We start from the raw sequence: 24,781 nt of genomic DNA on the forward strand, positions 1-24,781 counted from the left end.
TGTAGAGATAGAGTCTTGCTATGTTGCCCAGGCTGGTCTCAAACTCTGGGCCTCAAGCCATCTTCCCTCTCTGCCTCCCAAAGTGCGGGAATTACAGTCGTAAGTAACTGCATCTGGCCAACATGATGCCATTTACATGCAGTTTAAATGCATATAAATGTGTTGAAACAGTGTCATGTGTTGATGAGGGACATATACACATGTACTAAAAGTATAAACAATTGCATGGGAATTAGTAACTTCAAATTCATAAAATTGTACTGGTTATCAGGTGAGTAGGGGATAAGTGGAAAGAGGGAATGAGACCAGCTGGGTACACAAATATTGCTAATGTTATTGCTTAAAATGTGTGGTGAATACACGGGTGTTCAATTTACTATGATTTTGTACTTTCCGTATACTTTAGCTATTTGACAATACGTTTAAAAATCGAAAAGTTATCCCATAATCCCAGGCTCCAGAGGTGACCGTAGGTGGTGTTTTCCAGACTGTTCAGTCTGCCTTGATTTTCTGCTAACTGGCCACCATCCTTGTCTCCTCGCGCTCCCGGTCGCTGCAGAACCCCTGCTCTGAGGGACTGCCAATTCCCAGGAAGTGCAAGACAACTGGAGCCTCTTCTTCTCTGGGCAGGGATTTAAATGTTCTTGGGTAGCCTCGTCAGAGACCTGTGTGGCCCTGCAGTGACTTTCTTTCCAGCCACTTTCCCATGAGCTCAAAGCTTTGGATTCTGTCACTTGCAAAGGGTCAGGCCTGATCTCTTGCCCGTTCTTGAGAAGTAAGACTTCCAGCGCCCCAGGCCAGACTGTGACGACCCAGTCTGCGCCTGGCTCAGGCTCCACAGGCGGCCTTTCCTCAGTTGGGTCTACTGAGACCTCGAGCTCTTGAGCAGAAGATCGAAGAGAGAGGGGCTTGCTGGGCGGGCTCCGGGAGTCCTCCTGGCTCTGGGTGCTGGAGTTGGAGGAGAAGGGATAGAGAAACATCTACTCACCAGAATTGTAAAACGGAAAAAGGGTAAAGGGTAGGTACCTAGAGAGGGCAGTTGGAATCAGGATTGGGCTGAATAGGAGTCCCCAAGTGCTACTTATATCCGCCGGGAGCACGGGTTCGAATCCGCCCCCAGGCAGCCAGCTCCTGGTTCCCTCGTCCCCTCGTGCTGCGGCGGGGTCCACTTCGGCCCTCGGATTCCCAGCACAGGCCACACAGGGCAGCAGCGCTCGCCGCACGCACGGGCAGTTCGGGAGGGCTGCGCTTGGGGGAGCCAGGCCCTTCGCCAGCGCCCAGTACAAATTGGTACTACAATTAGGAGAAACACACTGAAATCTGACAGCCCCGTCTAAGACCCGGGCGTGATGAAGTCTGCGGTAGGTGATGAATACAAGGAACAGTTTCTCTTTCCTGTCAGCAAAACGCTCTTTCCAGAGCCTGCCAGGTTTCGCCCCGGTGGCCACACCTACGCCTGGCAGGTGCTGGTCCGAGCCCTTAGCGCCAGCAAAAGTAAGGAGGAGGAAGCAACATTCTGAAATTAGTGGGGGAAGGAGGGAGGCGAAAACAGAGGCTTAATTTTCTGCTTTCCCTTCCTTCCAGTGCCCCATCGCCGTACGCCTTGCCCTCCTTCCAGCACAGAGCTGGAGCAGCTGACTGTGTAATTCGAATAGAAATCGAAAGATTTGGAGGCGCTGGCGGAGAAACCTGCGGAGAGCTCTCCAAGCCTGTGGCGTCCCAGGAAGACTCCGAGGGGGGCCCAGGAGGTTCTGGAGGAGGTGGGGGTGGATACCCAGGTCTGCTTCCCTGGGTGAAATAAGAACTGAAAATCTAAAAATAAAATAAAATAAAATAGAAAACACAGAGAAGCAACAAAGCGCTTCCCCTCCTCAGTTCTCCCCAGTTCACCCAAAGTTTACCAAGGCTGTTGTCTTTTCAGGAGTGGGCTTCCCGCTCTACGTAACGATGCGATTGGGCTGTCCCTCTGTCTGTCTCCTGCACGATGCCCCGCCCCGGGAGGTGTCACGTAGCTCAGCTGATAAAAGCCGGGGACCCCGGGGGCTCATCTTCTCTGCTCTGGACTTGGGAGGCTCCATTTCCTGCTCCTGGAGGGAGACGCGCTGCAGAGGAGAACCCCGGCGGGTAACGAATCCCCCGCGCTTCTTTGCCCAGGCCTTCCCCAAACCTCCTCCAGTCTGCGCGGGTTCTCCTATGGGGCTGTGGTGAAGGCAAGGTGCGGCGACTGCAGCTCCCCGGGTCTGGGCGCTGCCGGAAAAGCGTCTTTCCCGCTGGGGAGATTTAGTTTGTTGACTCAGGAGCACCTCCAACGACAGCTAGCGGCGGAGGACTCGGGAGCTGGGGAGGCTCGGAAAGCGGGGCGAGCTGGGGAGGAGGGAGAGACGCCGACCTAGCACAGCCTAAATCTTGCCAAACCAAGCCTGGCAACATTTCCCCATGGTTCAGGAGCACGAAGGACATCCTCCCGAGGATGAAGATAAATGGGTGTGGCCTGGGGACAAATAGGGCCAATGTCCAGTCTATTACAAGAGGCTTTGTTCCAGAGCCTTGCCTATAAGCCCCTGGCTTGGAACGTCAGTCTTGAAACTGTAACAACGGGGGCAGGCTACTAGGGCAGCCCACGAAGCCCTGTATCCCCCATACAGTGACTAACTAGAGCCCCTGTGGGTTCTGTCCGCAGTGGCTGAGACTAAGGTGTGATTCCGTCCGTTTCCCTCTTGCATGTGTCCCGGGAGCCAGAGTTGTAGAAGCCCAAATTCAGGCTCAGGCTCAGGAACCAGATGTGCTGTTGATGCCAAACACTGACACACAGGTGCTTGGAGACAGAGGAAGATTTATTCCATTTGGCAAAAGCGAGAAGGCAAGAGGGCAAGACTCTCGAATCCACCCTAACAAAAATAAGTAGCGGGGAGTTTTTATGCGACTAGGAAGGAAGGGAGGGGGACTTTCAGGGAACCTAGGGGGAAAGTCTATTTCTTAGTCTCAGATTACACCTTGAACCACTGGACTTCCGGGCGTCAGCAGCTGGTCGCAATGCCCTTAAAGGCATTCATTCCTTCTGCAAAATTTTTTATGACTCTGAGGCAATATCCTCCTGCTTGACAAAGAAACGGTGCATCGAAAGTTTATAATTATATTGCTAGAAAAAGGAATATTGGGCAAAAAGCGGGTAGCTAACGTGCAAACAAGCAAGGGCCTCATCAGAATTTTCATGGTTTCGTCACTAAAAATGTTGGGGTCCTGAAATCTCGAGGGTCTAGGTTGTACCAGAAGGGGATCCTTTGGCACTAATGCAGGCAGGAGGGGATGCTTGAGGGAGGATGGGGGAAACTTTTCAATAGTTTCTCCCCCTCCCCTACCAATAGCGGGTGGGAGGGCGGTGGTTTAGAGCCAAGCCTCTAGGACGTGAGAGCAGTGGCTTGAGTTTGTCTGGTCTTGCCCTGTGAGAAGGGGGCGGAGTCAGTGCCTGCCTTTGTAGGGGAAAAAGAAACCGATTCCTAATCTGTTTGTCTGATGGGAAGTGAGAGTCCCTGTGGCAGGATAACAGGCAAGCAATTCAGTGTGATAACATCCTGTGTCAGAAACTTTCCTTTAAATGTCACGAGAGGCGGGGCACAGTGGCTTATGCCTGTAATCCCGGCACTTTGGGAGGCCAAGGTGGGCGTATCGCGTGAGGTGGGCAGTTCACTTGAGGTCAGGAGTTCGAGACCAGCCTGGCCAACAGGTGAAACCCCATCTCTGCAAAAAATAACAAAATTAACTGGGTGTGATGGCACATGCCTGTAATTCCAGCTACTCGGAGCCAGAAGCAGGAGAATTGCTTGAACTCCCCCCACCATAAAAATGTCACGAGACTTAAACTCTTTTGTTTAAGAAAATAAGCAGTTTTATTATTTCCATGTAAGAGGAAGAAGAGGAAAATGCTGTGGTTGACTCCTGGCCTGATTGTAAAAATTCACAGGTGTTTACAGCAGTCCCACTTTAACCATGGGATATGTCCCAAGACCCTACGTTGATGCCTGAAACCAGATGCCTGAAACCATGGGTAGCACCAAACTGTGTATCTACTATGTTTTTTTCCTATACTTTCACTGTTTCGCTTAAAGAAAGGCTTTTCTTTGGCATGTCTGAATTGCCAGCATCACTACTCTGGAGATTTGAGGCCATTAAATAAAATAAGGGTTACTTGAATATAAGCAATATTAGAGTCGATCTGATAAGTAAGAAGGCTACCAAGTGACTAAGGGCTAGTAGCATATACAGGGTGAGTACACCAGACAAAGAAACGATTCATGTCCCAGGGTGAGAGGCAGTGGATGGCATGAAATTTCATTAGGCTACTCCGAATGAAACTTGAAACTTATGAATCATTTATTTCTGGAATTTTTAATTTAATATTTTTGGACAAGAGCTTATTGTGGTAACTAAAGCATGGAAAGCCAAACCAAAGACAAGGGAGGACTACTCTATACTATTAGAAAATAGAAATCATTTCCAGTATTATTGTCATGGCAAATTGAATCATATGATATACACTCTTTTATGTCTGGCTTCTGTCACTCAGCATCATTGTTTTCAGATTCATCTATGTTGTCGTGGGTACCAATAGTTCTTTCCTTTTTGTTATGGTTGAGTGGTCTTCAATTATATGGATAATGATTATTGGCTTCTTCATTCATCTGCTGATGGGCATTTGGATTGTTTCCAGTTTATAGCTTTCACAAATAAAAATGTTATGAACATTCATGTACAAGTCTTTGTATGGACATATGCCTATTTTTTTTCCTCTTAGGTAAACACTTTAGTGTGGAATGGCTGGGTCAAATGGCAAGCATATGCAGAACTTCTTAAGAAACTGCCAAATTATTTTCCAAAATGGTCATACCCCTTTAGATCCCTACCAGGAGTTTATGAGGATGCCCATTCCTTCACATCTTCACCAACAACTAGTATGGTTTGTCATTTTAGCCATTCTAATAGATGAATAGATGTGTAAAACTGAAGTTTTAATAGGCATTTCCCTAATGACTAATGATGTTGAGCGTAATTCAACGTGCTTATTTGTATCCATATATCTTCTTTGGTAAATTGTCTATTCAAGTCTTTTATTCATTTTTAAATTCGGGTTTTTTAATCATTACTTTTTGAGTGTTCTGTATGTAATCTATGTCCAAGTTCTTTATCAGTTATGTAATTTGCAAATATCTTCTTCCAGTCAGGGGCTTATATTTTCTTTTTTTTCTTAAACTTTTATTTTAAGTTCAGGGGTACTTGTGCCGGACATGCAGGTTTGTTACATAGGTAAATGTGTTGCCATGGTGGTTTGCTGCACAGATCATCCCATCGCCTAGATATTAAGCCCAGCATCCATTAGCACCATCCTGATGCTCTCGCTCCTTCTATTGCCCCCTCCTCTGATGGGCTGGGGCTTATATTTTCATTCTCTTAATAGTGTCTTTCAGAAAGAGAAGTTCTTAAAGTCCGATATATCATTTAGAAAAAATTTATTGTGCATCTAGGGCGGGTGCAGTGGCTCATGCCTATAAACCCAGCACTGGGAGGCTGAGGCAGGGAGATCACTTGAGGTCAGGAGTTTGAGACCAGCCCGGTCAACATGGTGAAATGCCATCTCTACTAAAATTACAAAATTTACCCAGGTGGGGTGGCGGCGGGCACCTATAATCCCAGCTACTCGAGAGTCTGAGGCAGGAGAATTGCTTGAACCCAAGAGGCGGAGATTCCAGTGACCGAAATAGCGCCACTGTACTCCAGCCTGGGCAGCAGAGGGAGACTCCATCTCAAAAAAAAAAAAAAAAAAAAAAAAATTCTTTTGTTCATCTAACATCATCTTTAAGAATTGTTTGCCTAACCCAAGGCAAAAATATTTTCTCTTATATTTTTCTCTAGAAATTTTATATAAACTCTGGCCAGGACATATACAAAAATAGAACTCTGACCCACAACTGCTGCAGTAACCAGCCTGGGAAGCCAAACCACAGCTTCTGCAGCAGTTGACTGGTAGTGGTCAGGACCTGGTCAATAACTGACAGCTTCCTTAATTTTTGCTCCAGATTCCAACTCAGGACCAGTCAGAGAAAGCCAAATATGTTCCCCAAACTAATCATACAGGATGTTCATTTCTGATTAGCCTGCTTCCAGCTTCCCTATGACAACACCCTTGAATCATACCATACCTGAGCATTCCCTTTTTGTCACTATCAGTCTTTCTTTCCCCTGCCTGTCTTTGAGGCTCTGACGAATGTGAGTGATGGTGGCGACTGACTCCCTCGTTATAGTGAGCTCTGAATAAACAGCCTCTGCTTGTTCTCATCCAGGCAGACTTCATTAATGTCTTTAGTTTCTTTGGAGGTTCCACCAAGATACCATCTGCACTGCCCACTGTGTGGACTCCCATTTTCAAACAGGATGGCTGCTACGGAGGCATCTTGCACCTTGCAGTGAGTGGCTTGTTGAGTTTGCACTGATGTGATAAGTCAGCACTGGCTCTGAATGTCTCTTTGTGTTGAGTTCCTCAGCTACTTATTCTCGTTTGATACCTGGGTTTTGTTATTGGTGTCCATTTATTTGGCGCCCTAGGTGGAATCAGGCCATTCTCTTTCACCTTTTTTGGCTCTCTTTTGTGTGTGTTTGTGTTGTGCTGTTTAAAAATGGTTTGTCTGAAGAAGGAGAATGGCAGGGTCGGACACAGGCATAGGTCCTATAAGCCTGTTCAAGCTCGCTTCACAGTCCAGCGAGTTTGTGGTTCTCCCTGAACCCACGTCCATGTGAACAAATTTTATTGTGGAGTCACCAATAAAACCAGCTCAGGTTCTCCTTCCGTCTTGCGTTTTTGTCCTGAGAGCTTCACTTTGGTCCACAGGGAGTGCTCTCTCTGGTTTTCTGCCTACTCGGGGGCAAAGATTGTCTGGTCTGTGTTAGGAGGTGGCCAACTGTAAGGTTGGGGACCTGAGACGCAAAATGCACAAGAATTATACTCCTACTGATGGCCAACAGCTCTCATGGGGTCTTCTAAGTCTGCATACCCTCCTCACCTAGGAGAAACTGTTTCTTCTTTGTACAATACTAACTCATGCACCTACTTTCCTACCTTCCTAATGGCATGACTCCAAGGATGATTTGGGCCTTTACTGGCTACTTTGGGGAACATTTGACTTGAACAAAATTGTTCATTTGACATGCACCTTAGAAAAGCAGGAGTAAGATTTCTCAGGATCAATGGGGCTGCAGTTTTTTTGTTGGTAGGCAGAGGCCTCCAAATGAAATTCTGATCAAAAATTTTTTCATTGAAAGATTCTTTGCCCAAAGCCAATGGGAAATTTGACAAACTTAAGCAACAACGAACTAGACTAATTTCCCTAGTAAATACTTCTTTTTCTTGTCTTCCAGTTGCCTCCCTGTATCCAGCTCTCTCTCTTCCCCCTTGTCCTGCTATTAGGTTGGTGCAAGAGTAATTGCGATTTTTGCCATTACTTTCAATAATCTCTCTCCTGTACTTCAGTCAACTGCTCACTTCTCTTCCCCTTTTTCAGACCCCCTCCCTTTGCCCAATAACTCTCGTAAAACTCCAAAATTCCAGTTGCTTCTGAATATCCATCCCTGTCTTTAAGCCAGGTATGCAGGCATCTGTAGAATTTAAACCTTGGATCCGAGCTGAATTAAGAATCATACTTAAAGTTTGTTTCCCTAAACCCAGACAAGACCAGCAAAAATTCATAAAAGAATTTAGAATTCTTCTAGGTACATATGACGTAGGGTTACCTAACCTCTATCAACGTGTGCACATGTTGGTCAGAAGCTAAGGTGTTAAATCCTGGAGGGCAAAAGCTAATTGGACAGACTCAGAAAGGGACCCACAGTATCCCTCTTTCCAGTAAATCTGAGGGTTTAAGCAAAAGGATCCAAAAAGTAAGGCAAAGTCTCCTAAAAGCCATACCCCAAACATTTATAATAAAAATCCATCGGACCATGCAAACAAAAAAATAAAGCCATCGGACTTTTTCAGGATAGACTAGGAAATACCTTCCAACACATCAGTTAAAGAAGGTGGTAAAAAGCAGCCCTTTCATCTCATTTTGTCAGTGGAGTTAATTATGAAATTGGAGACTTAATTCTAAAACAGAAATTAGAATGGAAAACAACCCCTTTTTCTGAATTGTAACACCTGGCAGAACATTTTGAAAGAGCTTTAGAACTAAAATGAGACAGGACTCGAAATAAACTTGTGGTTCACTTCCCAATCAACACCTATTGACAAGGACACTTACAGATATTGTAAACAGAATCAAGACAAATAAAAATCCATCAGTTCAGATCAACGAGGGTGCTCAGAAGAAGGAGAAACTACCCAATAGTCTGCCTTTCCCTAAACACTCAAGATGATTTAACTATAAATACAGGTGGTCAAACTCATCAATTTCTGGATTTCTGGTAAACATGGTGCTACTCTTTCTAAGTTAAACCCTGTCCCTTTTGCTCAATCTCTTCCTCTGAGTAAACATACCACACAGGTGGTAGGTATTTCAAATAACCCACATATAAGCCACATATTTATTCCATCTCCCAGCCCTCAACTGTAGCCCTTAGTCCTTGACTGAAAAACATTCCTTCCTGCTCTTTGATACCATGCCAAATTTAATAGAGACTTAATTTGCAAATGGAACTGTAATATGTGCTGATGTTTCAGAGACTTCTCTATTCATAATCAAGTTGCACCTGCTCTGAATACACCTTTGCTTTCTCTATTATATTTGATGCCTACTCCAAATAAATATCTTGACACCAAACCTGACAGTGTAAGGGGCTAAAAATTCCACTCACATAGGACGAATAATTGGAGCAGCAAAATAATAAGCAGAACTTACTAAATTCAGACAGATCCTGTCAAACGATTACTCAAACTTCCCCAATATCCATTGAAGTGAGAAGCAAAGGAAGGACTCGAACTTACAGTTGAAGGCCTTATATGCAAAGGTCCTCTTATATCCCCTAGTAACACTCCTGTCCTGCCAGCAAAGAAACCAAGTAGATGGAGATACTGATTTAAGACTTCAGAACCATCAACAAAATTGTCATTTCTTTTTTCCTAGTAGTGCCTAACTCACACACCATCTGTCATCAATATTACCTGAAGTCACTTGCTTTACTGTAGTAGAAATTTTCTCTGCCTTTTTCAGTGCACCTTTAGACAAAGACAGTCAATACTTTCCTGCCTTTGCCTTGGGAAGGACAATGGTATAACTGGACAGTCATGCTCCAGAGATTCATCGAAGCCCCTGTTTTTGTCCAAATGCTCAATCAAGAGTTAAAAGATATAAGTTTTCCCTTGTGATTCACTTCTGATACAATATAAAAATGATCTACTTTGTTCAGAGAACAAGGAAGCCTGTTAAAAGGATTCCATTTATTTGCTCTCACCCTTAGTAGAAAAGGGACATAAAATTTTTAAGGCTAAGTTACAATTTTGCCAAAACACAATTCATTATTTGAGGTAAACCTGTCTAAGAAGGGATAAATATTCTCTCCTGATAGACTAAAGATTATCCAAAGTTATTGTAAATCCCTCACAAAATGACAGATGGAGAATTTCTAGGTTTAACTGGATATTGAAGACAATAGGTGCCAAAGTTTTCTGAAATTGGAGCACCTCTTTACGGATTGACTGTCTTCAGTGAGGGATTCTCTCCTTTGAAAGTCCAAACATAAAGACCTCCTGGAACCTGAAATCAGTTCTTCAACAGCCTCCTTCCCAAAGCACCCCAACCGTAGACAGCCATTTTTTTCTATTTGTGCAAGAGCGATCTGGACACGCCCTTGGGCCTTTAACTTCATGGAAACCATTAAAACCCCGTTATTTACTGTAGCCTCACTCTTGACCTGTTTAAAAGGCTTATTTCTCTTGTTTTAGGTCATTAGCTGTCACTGGAAAACTTGATGATGCTTCTGCCAAACTAACTCTAGGCTCGCTCCTCGCCTGACCTCATGGTTTCTCATGCAACACAGACATTCCATTGTTTGTTTGTTTGAGACAGAGTCTCATTCTGTCACCCACGCTGAAGTGCAGTGGCATGATCTCGGCTCACTGCAACCTCCACCTCCCAGGTTCAAGTGATTCTCCTGCCTCAGCCTCCCGAGTGGCTGGGATTATAGGCACACACCACCACACCCTGCTAATTTTGTAATTTATTTTTAGTAGAAACAGGGTTTCACCATGTTGGCCAGGCTGGTCTCAAACTCCTGCCCTCAGGTGATCCGCCCATGAAAAAATCTGGTTGAATCTTTACTCTGATAATCTTTGGTGCTCTCAAAATGGCCACTTGCTGGCACCAAATTATTTAAAATGGATATTAGCTAAATTTCTACATGAAATTACTCATTATGATATAGACAAATTGGTCACTGTCTTAAATCAACATCCGTGGGAAAACTAAAAAGACAGCTGAGCCGTGGGGCATGGTGGCTTATACCTGTAATCCCAGCACTTTAAGAGGCTGAGACAGGAGGTTTGCTTGAGGTCATGAGTTTGAGACCAGCCTAGGCAACATTGTAAGACCCTGTCTGTATAAAAAATTTTAAAAATTAGCTGTGCATTGTGGCACATTCCTGTAGTCCTAGCTACTTGGGAGGCTAAGGCAGGAGGATAGCTTGAGCCTAGGAGTTCAAGGCTGCAGTGAGCCATGACTGCACTCCAGCCTGGGTGACAGAGTGAAACCCTGTCTCTAAAAAACCAAAAACCAAAAAGGACAGCTGAGGCTATTTTCAGGTTGTGTGTCACCTGTCAACAACATAATACTAGAAAAATTCTAATGTCACTTTTTGTTTCTCTATATAGTGTGCCTTTTTCCTCTGGATGCTTTGAAGATTTTTTTCTGTATCACTGGTTTTGAACAACTTAATTACGATGTTCCTCAGTATGTTTTTTGTTTTGTTTTGTTTTGTTTTGTTTTCACATTTCTTGTGCTTAAGGTTTGTGGAACATCTTAGATCTTGATTTTTTTCTAGTGTTCATCAAATTTTCTTCAAAAATATTTTAGTTGTTTCAGACAGGAGAGTAGCCTAGTCCCTAGTACTCTATTCTGACTGGAAGTGGAAGTCTCATGAATGTAGTTTGGAAAATCACAGTTCCTTAGACACAGTAAGGAATGGCCTTGCCCTCTCCCACTTCTCCTGCTTGCCAGGAGCCTCTTGTGTCTCTGGCTTTTTCTTCCGACATTTGTTTCTGTATTTCTAAACAGCATGCTTATTTTCTCCGTTCTCCCTCCTACCCTCTCTTATTTTAGATATTGTCTTAGTCCATTTGGGCTGCTGTAACAAAATACCACGGACTGGGCGGCTTATAAACTACAAAAATTTACTGCCCACAGTTCTGGTGGCTGGGAAGTCCAAGGTGCTGAGAGATTCAGTATCTGGAGAGGGCCCTCATAGATGGTGCCTTCTCACTGGGTCCTCGAATGGTAGGGGGGCATATATGCTCCCTTGGACCTCTTTCACAAGGGCACTAATCTCACTTATGAGGGTACATCCTCGTGACCTAATCAGCTTCCAATGGCCCCACCTCCTAATACCATCTCCTTCGGGGTTAGGATTTGAACAATGAACTTTAGGGAGTTACAAACATTCAGACCACAGAAGATATTGTTTGTTTCTGTAAGATGACTGTATATTTCCCTCTCTCTGTCTCCCTTTCTCTCTCTCTCTCTCTCTCTAATCTTTGGAGACAGGGTCTCACTCTATCACCTAGGCTGGAGTGCAGTGGTATGATCTTGGCTCACTGCAGCCTCAATCCACTGGGCTCAGGAGATCCTCCCACCTCAGCTTCCCAAGTAGGTAGGACTACAGGTGCATATCACCATGCTTGGTATTTTGGTTTTTGAAGAGATGGGGACCCATTATCTCATTATGTTGCCCAGGCTCCTGGCCTCTAGCAATCCTCCCACCTTGGCCTCCCAAAATGGGGGAATGATAGGTGTGAGCCACTGTGCCTGGCCTGAGTATAGCTAACACTTTTTTTTTTTTTTTTTTTAGATGGAGTCTCACTCTGTAACCCAGGCTGGAGTGCAGTGGCATGATCTCAGCTCACTGCAGTCTCCAGCTCCTGGGCTCAAGTGATTCTCATGCCTCAGCCTCTTGAGTAGCTGGTACTACAGCCGTGTGCCACCATACCTGGCTAATTTTTGTGTTTTTAATAGAGATGGGATGTCACCATGTTGGCCACGCTGGTCTCGAACTCCTAACCTCAGGTGATCCACCCATTTTGTCTTCCCAAAATGCTGGGATTACAAGCATGAGCCACTGCACCTGGCCAACACTTCTTATCCTATGCCTTCCTTCTCCACATCCTGCCAATACAACTGTATCTTATATCATCATTTTTTATCAGAACAATATTCAGGGCTTATATTATCATGACTAGGACTTTATTTACAATGGTGCCAAATAATGCTTTATGGTTATCTTTTATTTACTATACTGCTTTTGTATTTGCCTGTCTTCCTAAGTGCCTATGACCAATTCATCCCCTACTCTCCACCCTTTCAGTTTACTAACTGATTAAGTGATCTGTCAATTGCATGGTCTTAGGCACTGTCCACCGAAGCCTACTGCTCTGTTGTGTAGTTTTCCTGGTGATCTATAGGCCTGCTGTACAGCTGTCGTTCCCGGACCTCCCTTCACAAACAGCCAGGGAATTTTTAAACGTCTTTTCCTTGTTGAGTCTCTTGTTTCCTGCATCCAGTTTTTTGAGGGAAGAAATGCAGGGGGCAGGGCAAGGACACTGTCCAGATAGTGCGAAATCTGAAATCTCAGTTCACGGTGCCAACTCTTATGACAGAGGGTTCTGTAATCATGCATGAGTCACTGGTTTTCTTCCTACTTCAGAGAACTTCAAATTTTGCTGGCAATGCCCAGCATCCGTCACTGCAGGCATTCTATTTTGGTGTCATCAACTTCCCTGGTCAGGTTTTCACTGCACTTGGCATTCCTTTTGCACATATATCGAGGTTTAAAGTTCTGAATTTCGGCCGGGCGTGGTGGCTTATGCCTGTAATCCCAGCTATTTGGGAGGCTGAAGCGGGTGGATCACCTGAAATCAGGAGTTCGAGACAGCCTGGCTAACATGGCAAAACCCTGTCTCTACTAAAAATACAAAAATTAGCTGGGCGTGGTGGCTTGCGCCTGTAGTCCCAGCTACTCGGAAGGCTGAGGAAGGAGAATCACTTGAACCCAGGAGGCAGAGGCTGCAGTGAGCCGAGATCGCGCCACTGCACTCCAGCCTGGGCAATAGAGCGAGGCTCTGTCTCAAAAAAATAAAAATAAATAGATAAATAAATTTCTGGATTTTAAAACACTCACTGTTGTTTTCAATAGTCTATGGGGGTGAAGGAGGGACAGACGTCTTTCTTGGGATTCTTACGTTGGAATCTCCTGTTATTCTTCTAATTAGAAAAAGGATTAATTATGTTAAAAAAAGACAAATCTTATTGTTAATCGCTCTGCAAACCAACAACACAAAAATATTTAGAGAAAAGTGCTGAAGGAAATGCATTAGAAATGCTATATCTTTAAATGGTGAATTTATAAGTGTTCTTTTTCTTCAGTTCTGCCTTTAGGTTTTTTTTGTTTTTTTGGACATGGAGCACATATTACATTTACTGCTGGGAAATATGTAAGTTGGAATAAAAACAATGTAGAAAACACTGAATCTGCTTTTAGAAAACGACTTCTATGGCGTGTGTGTGTGTGTGTGTGTGTGTGTGTGTGTGTGTATGTCTGCGCATGTGTGCGTAGGCATGGGTATTTTAGCAGAATCTGATCTAATCTGTGTGTCTGTCAGAGTTAGGAGGTAGCGCCCTAGGGCTTTAACTAGAGATGAAAAGGCATACATGGAACAATGGATGGAGTCCTGCAGGGGACCATTGTCTGCCTAAGCAGAAAGCTTGTACTTGTATAACGATGGCTGGGGAAAAAATGAAAACTTATTTCATTTTGGGATAATTTTATTGTAAAGTATACCACACGTACAACAGAGAATATAACTTTATTGCATAGTTAAAAATAATATTAAAATGAACACACACGTATTCACCCCAATTAAGAAATACATTTCTAGAAGCTAAGAAGCTTCCTGTATATTTCTCCCCTATTTCTGTCTCCCTAATTCCATCCTCCTCCTCCCCAACCAGAGGTAGCCACTATTTTGAATGTCATGTCTATTATTTCCTTACTTTTCTTTATGATATTACTACCTATATATGTCTCCCTAAATAATATACTATTTAGTTTTACCTGTTTTTGAACTTCATATAAATGGAATCATAATAGATGTGTTCTGTGGTTTGTGTATTTTTTACGACATCGTATTCTTAGAGTTCTTTCAAAATAGTGCATATAGGCCAGGCGCAGTGGCTCACGCCTGTAATCCCAGCACTTTGGGAGGCCAAGGCAGGCAGATCACTGGAGGTTAGGAGTTCAAGACTAGCCTGGCAAACATGGTGAAACCCATCTCTGCTAAAAATACAAAAATTAGCCAAGCATGGTGGCAGGCACCTGTAGTCCCAGATCCTCGGGAGGCTGAGGCAGGAGAATCGCTTGAACCCAGGAAGCAGAGTTTGCAGTGAGCTGAGATCACACCACTGCACTCCAACCCAGACAACAAGAGCTAGACTCTGTCTCAAAAAAACAAAACAAAATAGGGCCTGTTTTAGTGAAAGTGAATGTCATTTTCCATACTGAGAATGACCTTATCAACATTTATTTCCAATTTTTTGCTATTTTGAACAGCAATGCTTTGAAAATTCTTGTTCATCTCTCCAGGATATCTGCTTTTTTTTTCTGTTTTAATCTCACAAAACACTACCAGGTTGGTTCCTTTAAACCTGTTTCAGAGTATATGAAAATAGGTTAAAACAATTTTCCCAAAGACATAAAGCTGGCAAATACTGGGAGTTTAAACTCAGGGGTGGTGTGCTTCCAGCAGACTCAGTTCCTCAACTCCCCTTACAAATTCATGTATAAATCTGACCTCCAGCTATGTGGGAATTGCATTCATCCATTTTCACACTGCTGTTAAAGACGAACCTGAGACTAATTTATAAAGAAAAAGAGCTTTAATGAACTCACAGTTCCACATGGCTGGGGAGGCCTGACAATCACGACGGAAGGTGAAAGCCACGTCTTACGTGGAGGCAGGCAAGAAAGAAATGAAAGCCAAGTGAAAGGGGAAACCCTTTATGAAACCATCAGATCTCGTGAGACTTATTCACTACCACGAGAACAAAATGGGGGAAATGCCCACCATGGCTCAATTATCTCCCACCGGGTTCCTCCTACAACACATGGGAATTATGGGAGCTACAGTTCCAGATGAGATTTGGGTGGGAACACAGTCAAATCATATCACGAATAAATGAATGGACCAACCTCAGCAGGATGGCCTTAATCTGTTGATTTTCCTGCCTCTCCTATTCTTGTCCTGTTCTAATGGTTCTATCTTTCTGTTTTTCAGGAGAACATTTCAGAATAGGAATAGGCCAAGTGCTGAGAAGATGAGTCTTAGGATTGATTCGAATACAAACTTTCCGGAGTGTGTTGTAGATGCAGGAAAAGTCATCCTTGGGACTCGGTGGAGGCAGGAGATGGACCCTCGCCTGCGGGAGAAACAGAATGAAATCATCCTGCAAGCAGTATGTGCTCTGCTGAATTCTGGTGGGGGCATAATCAAGGCTGAGATTGAGAACAAAGGCTACAATTATGAAAGTCATGGAGTAGGATTGGATGTGCCTCCAATTTTCAGAAGCCATTTAGATGAGATGCAGCAGGAAAACCACTTTTTGATTTTTGTGAAATCATGGAACACAGAGGCTGGTGTGCCACTTGCTACCTTATGCTCCAATTTGTACCACAGACAGAGAACATCCACTGATGTCATGGATTCTCAGGAAGCTCTGGCATTCCTCAAACGGAGGACTCAGACTCTTACGAATATTAATGTTTCCAATTCATTAAGTCCACAGGCAGCTCAGAGTAGTGTACAATATGAAGGTAACACAAAGGCCTTAGCTGCTGCTTTATTTGATAGAAAGCGGCTTCAGTATCTGGAAAAACTCAACTTTCCTGAGTCCAAACATGTTGAATTTGTAATGTTCTCAACAGACGTGTCACACCGTGTTAAAGACAGGCTTCCGAAGTGTGTTTCTGCGTTAGCAAATACTGAAGGAGGATATGTATTTTTTGGTGTGCACGATGGGACTTGTCAAGTGATCGGATGTGAAAAAGAGAAAATAGACCTTACGAGCTTGAGGGCTTCTATTGATGGCTGTATTAAGAAGCTACCTGTCCATCATTTCTGCACACAAAGGCCTGAGATACAGTATGTCCTTAACTTCCTTGAAGTGCATGATAAGGGGGCCCTTCGTGGATATGTCTGTGCAATCAAGGTGGAGCAATTCTGCTGTGCGGTGTTTGCCAAAGCGCCTAGTTCCTGGCAGGTGAAGGACAACCGTGTGAGACAATTGCCCACAAGAGAATGGACTGCTTGGATGATGGAAGCCGACCCAGGTTAGGGAGCAATATCCAAAATGGTTGTAATGTTTGCTGGCAGCAAGGCAGGGCAGATTAGGGAGGAAAGCGAGACATGGTATTCCTTGGAATCTGGGGAAAGAGATTTACTCTCTCAGTTGCAATTGTCTGACTTATTAATCCCTGTAGATGCAGTTCATGGATTATTGCCCTTCCTTTTTTCTGCCATCTTAATTAGTCTTCATTCAATAGATGCCCTGGCTAGTAGCCCCATTAAAGGCTGGTGCAGGGGGCTGTTTGACCTAGTTATTTCAATTTTCACATCCTTTCTTATGCACATATTCAAGCCTCTTCTCTTATTTTTCTATTATGAGCTTGCATTTAATTAGTCAGGAAATTTCTTTTTTTCACATGTACAGATGTGTCCCCTTTAATTTACTGACACTTTCCTCTGACTTTCCCTTCTTTTTTTTTTTTTAAATTATACTTTAAGTTGTAGGGTACATGTGCATAACGTGCAGATTTGTTACATATGTATACTTGTGCCATGTTGGTGTGCTGCACCCATCACCTCGTCAGCACCCATCAACTCGTCATTTACATGGGGGGAGGGATTCCATTGGGAGTTATACCTGACTTTCCCTTCTTAAATATTCGCCCTTTCTCACTGCCCACTTCCCTTTTTTGGACCAAAACATGACCAAATCATGGCTTTCGCTCTGTTTTCCCATTTTTTCCTTTGGGGAGCCAGTACGTGATAAGCCAGAGGATGGTTGGTGACACGCATCTACTCTGGAAAAGGAAAGCCTGAGATAAAATTAGACAAGAGAAAACCAATAGTAACTTCTTCAAAAGTCCAGAAAAAACAAAGTCCACTTCAGAATCTGCTTGGATATTTATATCCATTGGCCTTTGCATCTTCTCATCATTTTTCTTTTAAAAATAGCATTCTGAAAATATAAAAACAGGCTGGGTATGGTGGCTCATGCCTATAATCCCAGCACTTTGGGAGTCCAAGGGGGGCAGATCACCTGCGGTCAGGAGTTCGAGACCAGCCTGGCCAACATGGTGAAACTCCGTCTCTATCAAAAATACAAAAAATTAGCTGGATGTGGTGATGCACGCTTGTAATCCCAGCTACTCAGGAGGATCGCTTGAACCTGAGAGACGGAGGTTGCAGAGAGCTGAGACCATGCCACTGCACTCCAGCCTGGGCAACAGAGTGAGACTGTCTCAAAATATAAATAAATAAATAATAGAAATATAGTTTCGTTTTGACATAATAAAATTAAAAAGTGTTGCTTCATGCTAGGTTTTTTCCTTCAAAAACCTCAGTAGGCTTTCCTGAGCTGACCCGAGATGTAAAGGCAAGTATCTGTGGGCCGTGGCTTGAGTTGTAAGACTAGGTGAAAGACTTTGCAGCACAGTTCAGCTGTAAGTTGGGGTCTGCCTTTTTGCATATTGAATCCTTGGTTCTTGTTTCCTAAGATCTTTCCAGGTGTCCTGAGATGGTCCTTGCGTTGAGTTTGTCATCTGCCACACCCCGCAGCAAGACCGTGTGCATTCACAAGAATTTGGAACGTCTGAAAGAGCAGCAGAAACGCTACTTTCCAGGTAATTGGCTATCTCTGGTTGCTTTGGAATATGTTGATTGTTCATTCATATAAAAAATTGACTCCTACTTTATATTATATACGGAATCAATTCCAGAGGTTTAAGGACTTAAATATGAAAGCCAAACCTTTAAAACTGTCAGTAGAAAATATATATGAGTAATTATATCATTGGGGTAGGAAAGGATTTCCTAAACCAAACACAAAAGGATCAAACTTAAACAAAAAGATTGATAAATGTTACTACATTAAAATTAAGAGCTGTTCCTCAAAATATACCTTAAAGAAAGTGAAAAGACTGGGCACAGTGGTTCATACCTATAATCCCAGCACTTGGGTGAGGTGTGGAATTGCTTAAGTCCAGGAGTTTGAGACCAGCCTGGGCAACATAGCAAGACCCCATCTCTACAAAGTAGCGGCACTCCACTATGCCCGGCTAATTTTTTAACTTTTGTAGAGATGGAGTCTCCCTGTGTTGCCCAGGTTGGTTTCAAACTCCTGGACTCAAGCAATCCTTCCACCTGAGCTTCCCAAAGTGCTGGGAATACAGGCATGAGCCACTATGCCCAGCCACCAGTCTTTTTTTTTTTTTTTTTTTGAGATAAAGTTTCATTCTTGTTGCCCAGGCTGGAGTGCAATGGTGAAACCTTGGCTCACTGCAATCTCCACCTCCCGGGTTCAAGCGGTTCTTCTGCCTCAGCCTCCCAGGTAGCTGGAATTAGAGGTGCTTGCCACCACACCCAGCTATTTTTTTTTTTCATTTTTAGTAGAGACGGGGTTTCACCATATTGGCCAGGCTGGTCTTAAACTTCCGACGTCAGGTAATATACCCACCTCAGCCTCCCAAAGTGCTGGGATTACAGGTATGAGCCACAGCACCCAGCCCAGTCATTTTTTTGATGGACTTTTATATGATGTTTAATTTCTTCATTTTTAAACATTGCTACAGTATACATTTTACCATAATATACCTGAGGTGTTCTTTAAGGATAAATTCCAAGTGGTGGCCGGGCACAGTGGCTCAGGCCTGTAATCCCAGCACTTTGGGAGGCCGAGGCAGGTGGATCACAAGGTCAGGAGATCAAGACCATCCTGGCTAACAGAGTGAAACCCCTTCTGTACCAAAAATACAAAAAATTAGCTGGGCGTGGTGGTGTGCGCCGGTGGTCCCAGCTCCTCAGGAGGTTGAAGAAAGAGAATTTCTTGAACCTGGGAGGCGGAGGTTGCAGTGAGCCGAGATTGTGCCACTGCACTCCAGCCTGGGCGACAGAGCGAGACTCCATCTCAAAAAAGAAAAGAAAAGAAAAGAAAAAAATTCCAAATAGTATAATTGCTTGTAAATTTAGATGGATATCGCCAGATTGTAATCCAAAACATATATCCAAATACACTTTCACCAACATGATATTATCATGGCATTTCTCTTCTGGAAGAAGCTTAGAATCATTTTATACTACCAGAAAGAAAAAGGGAGATGGCCGGGTGAGGTGGCTCACACCTGTAATCCCGGCACTTTAGGAGACCGAGGTGGGAGGATCACTTGAGCCCAGGAGTTTAAGACCAGCCTAGGCAACATGGTGAAACTCTGTCTCTACAAAGAAATACAAAAATTAGCTGGATATGGTGGCATGTACTTGTAGTCCCAGCTACCTGGAAAACTGAGGTGGGAGAATCACCTGAGCTCAGGAAGTAGAGGCTGCAGTGAGCCATGATCATACCATTGTACCCCAGTTTAGGTGACAGAGCAAGACCACGTCCCTCCCCCCGCCGAAAAAGAGTCTCCATGCTGTCCCTTTTTAGTCAAACACTCCCCAAATCCCTAACCTCTGGCATCCGTAAGTGAAACCATACAGTACGTAATCTTGCCAGGTGTTAAGATGGCACTCTAATGCCTTCCTCCCCATCCTCATTTCCACCTCTTTGCTTCACGCTTTGGATGTCAGCAACACAAACTGCTTGGAGTGAGTGACCTGAATGGACCTTGCTTTTTTTTTTTTTTTTTTTTTTTTTTTTTAGACAGGGTCTCACTCTGCTGCGCAGGCTGGAGTGCAGTGGTGTGACCTCAGCTCACCGCAACCTCCGCCTCCTGGGTTCAAGCGATTCTTGTGCCTCAGCCCCCCGAGAAGCTGGGATTACAGGCATGCACCACCATGCCTGGCTAATTTTTGTATTTTTTGTAGAGATGGGGTTTCACCATGTTGGCCAGGCTGGTCTTGAACTCCTGGGCTTAAGTGATCCAACTGCCTCAGCCTCCCAGAGTGCTGGGATCACAGGCATGAGCCACCGCGCCCGGCTTCCTTGCTGTTTCTTGTTCCTGAGTGTTACTCATGTGCCCTCTTTTGACCATCTCTCTATTCTCCTCTTCAACTCACAAACTCAAAGTCATCCTTTAATAATCAGCTCAGGGCTGGGTATGGTGGCTCACGCCTGTAATCCCAGCACTTTGGGAGGCCCAGGCAGGCAGATCACCTGAGCCCAGGAGTTTGAGACTAGCCTGGCCAACATGGTGAAACCCCATCTCTACAAAAAATAGAAAAATTAGCTGGGCGTGGTGGTGCACACCGTTGGTCCCAGCTACTCCAGAGGCTGAGGCAGGAGAATCACTTGAACTCAGAAGACAGAGGTTGCAGTGAGCTGAGATCATGCCACTGTACTCTGGCCTGTGTGACAGAGTAAGACTCCATCTCAAAAAAAAAAAAAAAAAAAAAAAAAGGAAAAGAAAAAGAAAAAAGAGAAAAAAGAATCAGCTCAGGTGTTTCCTTCTTCATACTTTCATATTTTCTTCTTTCCTAAATTGTACCTTTCCTTGGTATTCACATAATACTTTCTGTCCTTCCCTCTGGTTGTATTGACCACTTTGTACCATAATTATTATTGTCTGTTTATACCAGCTAATTAGTGCTCCATCAAAACGAGAATTGTTTATCTTTTTATTACTAATGTATAAGCTATTGTAGATACATGGTAGAGTGCCAGTGTTGATTGAACCTTCTACGTATAATGATGATTACTAGCTTGTCTGAGGCTTTTCTAATTTCTTCCCATTCTTTCCCTGTCTAGTATTTTCAGACAGAGTGGTGTATACTCCAGAAAGCCTCTACAAGGAACTCTTCTCACAACATAAAGGACTCAGAGACTTAATAAATACAGAAATGCGCCCTTTCTCTCAAGGAATATTGATTTTTTCTCAAAGCTGGGCTGTGGACTTAGGTCTGCAAGAGAAGCAGGGAGTCATCTGTGATGCTCTTCTAATTTCCCAGAACAACACCCCTATTCTCTACACCATCTTCAGCAAGTGGGATGCAGGGTGCAAGGGCTATTCTATGGTAGTTGCTTATTCTTTGAAGCAGAAGCTGGTAAACAAAGGTGGCTACACTGGGAGGTTATGCATTACCCCCTTGGTCTGTGTGCTGAATTCTGATAGAAAAGCACAGAGCGTTTGCGGTTCATATTTACAAATTTACCCTGAATCCTATAACTTCATGACCCCCCAGCACATGGAAGCCCTGTTACAGTCCCTCGTGATAGTCTTGCTTGGGTTCAAATCCTTCTTAAGTGAAGAGCTGGGCTCTGAGGTTTTGAACCTACTGACAAATAAACAGTATGAGTTGCTTTCAAAGAACCTTCGCAAGACCAAAGAGTTGTTTGTTCATGGCTTACCTGGATCAGGGAAGACCATCTTGGCTCTTAAGATCATGGAGAAGATCAAGAATGTGTTTCACTGTGAACCGACTGACATTCTCTACATCTGTGAAAATTACCCCCTGAAGAAGTTGGTGAGGTATGCTGCCTGTCTGTGTTCACTTTCTTTTCTTGAGTGACTGTGGCTGGTGTGGCTTTCAGTTTACTTGCTAAAATTCATATTGTATTTACTATGCCCAGAGGGGTTTAAGAGTAGAATTGGCTTTGTTTGTTTCATTGGGGAAAAACTTGACTGTGTTTCTTACTATTTCAGCAAAAAAAACATCTGCCAGCCAGTGACCCGGAAAAACTTCATGAAAAACAACTTTGAACGTGTCCAGCACATTGTCATTGATGACGCTCAGAATTTCCGCACTGAAGATGGGGACTGGTATGGGAAAGCAAAGTTCATCACTCAGACAGCAAGGGATGGCCCAGGAGTTCTCTGGATCTTTCTGGACTACTTTCAGACCAATCACTTGAGTTGCAGTGGCCTCCCACCTCTCTCAGACCAGTATCCAAGAGAAGAGATCACCAGAGTGGTCCGCAGTGCAGATCCAATAGCCAATTACCTACAACAAATAATGCAGGAAGCCAGACAAAATCTTCCACCTAACCTCCCCCCTGGGTCCCTGGTGATGCTCTATGAACCTAAATGGGCTCAAGGTGTCCCAGGCAACTTAGAGATTATTGAAGACTTGAACTTGGAGGAGATACTGGTCTATGTAGCGGATAAATGCCGTTTCCTCTTGCAGAATGGTTATTCTCCGAGGGATATTGCTGTGCTTTTCACCAAAGCAAGTGAAGTGGAAAAATATAAAGACAGGCTTCTAACAGCAATGAGGAAGAGAAAAATGTCTCAGCTCGATGAGGAATGTGATTTGTTACTACAGGTCGGTGACGCATTGGATGTTCTGACCAATCACATTGTGTTGGACAGTGTCTGTCGATTTTCTGGCCTGGAAAGAAATATCGTATTTGGAATCAATGCAGGAGTAACCCAACAAGCTGGGGTCTACAATCTTCTGCTCTGTTTGGCTTCTAGGGCAAAAAGACATCTGTATATTCTGAAGGCTTCTGTGTGACAGGAAAACCCAAGCCTAAGAAACAATTAAGTGATTCTCATCTCTAATTAACTGTGAAACCATTTGATCCAAACATGTAGGCACACACTCACTTACTAAGTCACATACTTTTCTAGGTGCTGGGGATTGAGGACGAATCGATGTAAGATTTCTCCTTTAGGGCAGAGACATACCGCTGACAAGTACATAGATAGACAAGGAATTTCCCATAGTAATAAGGGATATCAGTAATTAGAGGACCGTGAGACTCAGAGGGGTGTGTGTGTGTGTGTGTGTGTGTGTGTGTGTGTGTGTGTGTGTATGTGTGCATGTGCGCACGCACATGTGTGTAGGTAGATGGAGGGAGGGGGTGGTTATTTTGCGTGGTCAGGGAAGTGCTCAGTGAGGGAAGAACTTGTCATGAGAATCTCTGAGTGTGCCAGGCAGACTCAGATCTTTTCATTACTTTTTAACATGGCCGTGTGCGGAAAAGTTTGAATGGGATGTGCAGGGAGAATGTGAAGGATGGAGCGGGTAGCGCATCTGGCCTTGTATGTGCCAGGAACAGGAGAGACATGTTTTGAAATGTAAGATCACAGGCTGTTTTTTGCAAGACCACATTATATTACTTTATCATTTCCTGCTTTTTCTTTTAACGGCGTTAGTGTTTTTGATCACTGTATTTTAAAATGCTTTTTGTGTGCCTCTTGGTTATTTGAAATCTGTTTCTTAGCTCTAATTTTTTATTCTTACGGAGCGTCTTAGGTTACTACATGAAGGTAAGACTGCCACAGTCCCCCAGGGAGACACGCTGTGTTTCACTGGTTGATTTGAAGATGACAGAGGGCCTAGGGGGATGAATGTATTGGACTCAAAGGTTGCATTTTGTGTTTCCATTTAATTTAATAATCAACAAAACGACAAAGTCAGTTTAACATCTTTCTTCTGCTGAGTCTTCAGGATTTTAGCTAGTCTTTCAAAAGTCATTGCTACAAAAGTGCATATTTCTCATTTCCCGTGGGTCTCTAGAAACTTTCTCAATATTTAAAGCCAAACAAATCCATCTTTTCTGAGAGACAGAAACTAAAAAATTCAAAGCGTTGATTCACTATTAAAAACAGCAAGGCCCTGCTATTTCCCAAGAGTAAAGAAATTTAAAATTCTCATTGTAAGAAGTATGAACTTGAAGCTAGCATTGGTTTATTTCTGGCAGCTACTTACAATATTAAAAACTTTTTAAATTTAAGACAGTTTCACAGGAAAGCATGAAATTAGTCTATTGTGAAATGTTTTTATAACTAACTTGGAATATACTGCAAATCACTAGTAAGTAGAGACACATTTAAGATAAAATGACTAATAAAACAGTTGGTAATCTGAATAAAGATCTGAATAAATCCAGATCACAGACTGTTCCTTTACCAATATGTGAACGAATGTGCAAAATTAGTAAAAATATAGCCAAAAATTTACCAGCAACAGAGAAGCAAAGAATGGAGTTCAGCCTTACACTATAAACATCTAACAGATATGTATGAAAATTTAAAAACTGGAATAGGTTAGGCATGGTGGTTCATGCTTGTAATCCCAGGACTTTAGGAGGCTGAAGTGGGAAGACTGTTTGAGCCCAGGAGTTCAAGACCAGCTTGAGCAACATAGCAAGACTCTGTCTCTACAAAAACAAACAAACAAATAAATAAATAAATAAATAAATAAAATTAGCTGGGAATGGTAGTGTGCACCTGGAGTCCTAGCTATTCAGAAGGCTGAGGAAGGATTATTTGAGCCCAGGAGTCTGAGGTTACAGTGAGCTGTGATCATACCAGTGCACTCCAGTCTGGGTGACAGAACAAGACCCTGTCTCTAAAAAATAAATAAATAAAATAAAAA

The 24,781-nt window shown here is 43.5% G+C and overlaps 1 protein-coding gene and 2 long non-coding RNA genes across 4 annotated transcripts in view; 2 read left to right on the forward strand and 1 right to left on the reverse strand.

The window, feature by feature from the left end:
* Positions 1-1,841, forward strand: part of LOC144335441 (uncharacterized) — a 29,291-nt gene extending 27,450 nt beyond the window's left edge. Inside the window, exon 2 of the long non-coding RNA XR_013406294.1 lies at positions 1,585-1,841. This is a non-coding gene — a long non-coding RNA (uncharacterized LOC144335441). The remainder of the gene's footprint in view (positions 1-1,584) is intronic.
* Positions 311-2,416, reverse strand: LOC144335440 (uncharacterized). Its single transcript, XR_013406293.1, has 2 exons — positions 1,902-2,416; positions 311-948 (listed from the first exon to the last, which is right to left on the reverse strand). It is a non-coding gene; the product is annotated as an uncharacterized LOC144335440 (long non-coding RNA).
* On the forward strand, positions 2,052-24,292 carry SLFN5 (schlafen family member 5). 2 transcript variants are annotated; one of them, XM_028836203.2, is made up of 5 exons: positions 2,052-2,215; positions 15,521-16,572; positions 18,022-18,147; positions 21,207-21,927; positions 22,102-24,292. In XM_028836203.2, exons 2-5 carry the CDS (start codon positions 15,561-15,563, stop codon positions 22,910-22,912), a joined length of 2,670 nt encoding a protein of 889 aa, XP_028692036.2. In that variant the 5' UTR covers positions 2,052-2,215; positions 15,521-15,560; the 3' UTR covers positions 22,913-24,292. The 2 variants fall into 2 exon arrangements, with proteins under 2 accessions (XP_028692036.2, XP_014974561.3); XM_015119075.3 differs by having other exon boundaries at positions 2,052-2,124.
* The last annotated feature ends 489 nt before the right edge of the window (positions 24,293-24,781 follow it).

Source organism: Macaca mulatta, chromosome 16 (genome assembly GCF_049350105.2).
Source record: "Macaca mulatta isolate MMU2019108-1 chromosome 16, T2T-MMU8v2.0, whole genome shotgun sequence".
Lineage (NCBI taxonomy): Eukaryota > Metazoa > Chordata > Mammalia > Primates > Cercopithecidae > Macaca > Macaca mulatta.

What these genes read in the sequence shown, in the direction of transcription:
- SLFN5 (XM_028836203.2), top strand. Translation starts at nt 15,561, where the DNA reads ATGAGTCTTAGGATTGATTCGAATACAAACTTTCCGGAGTGTGTTGTA. An exon ending in GATGATGGAAGCCGACCCAG is followed by an intron (nt 16,573 to 18,021) that starts GTTAGGGAGCAA and finishes TTGTTTCCTAAG; the next exon opens with ATCTTTCCAGGTGTCCTGAG. An exon ending in GCAGAAACGCTACTTTCCAG is followed by an intron (nt 18,148 to 21,206) that starts GTAATTGGCTAT and finishes TTCCCTGTCTAG; the next exon opens with TATTTTCAGACAGAGTGGTG.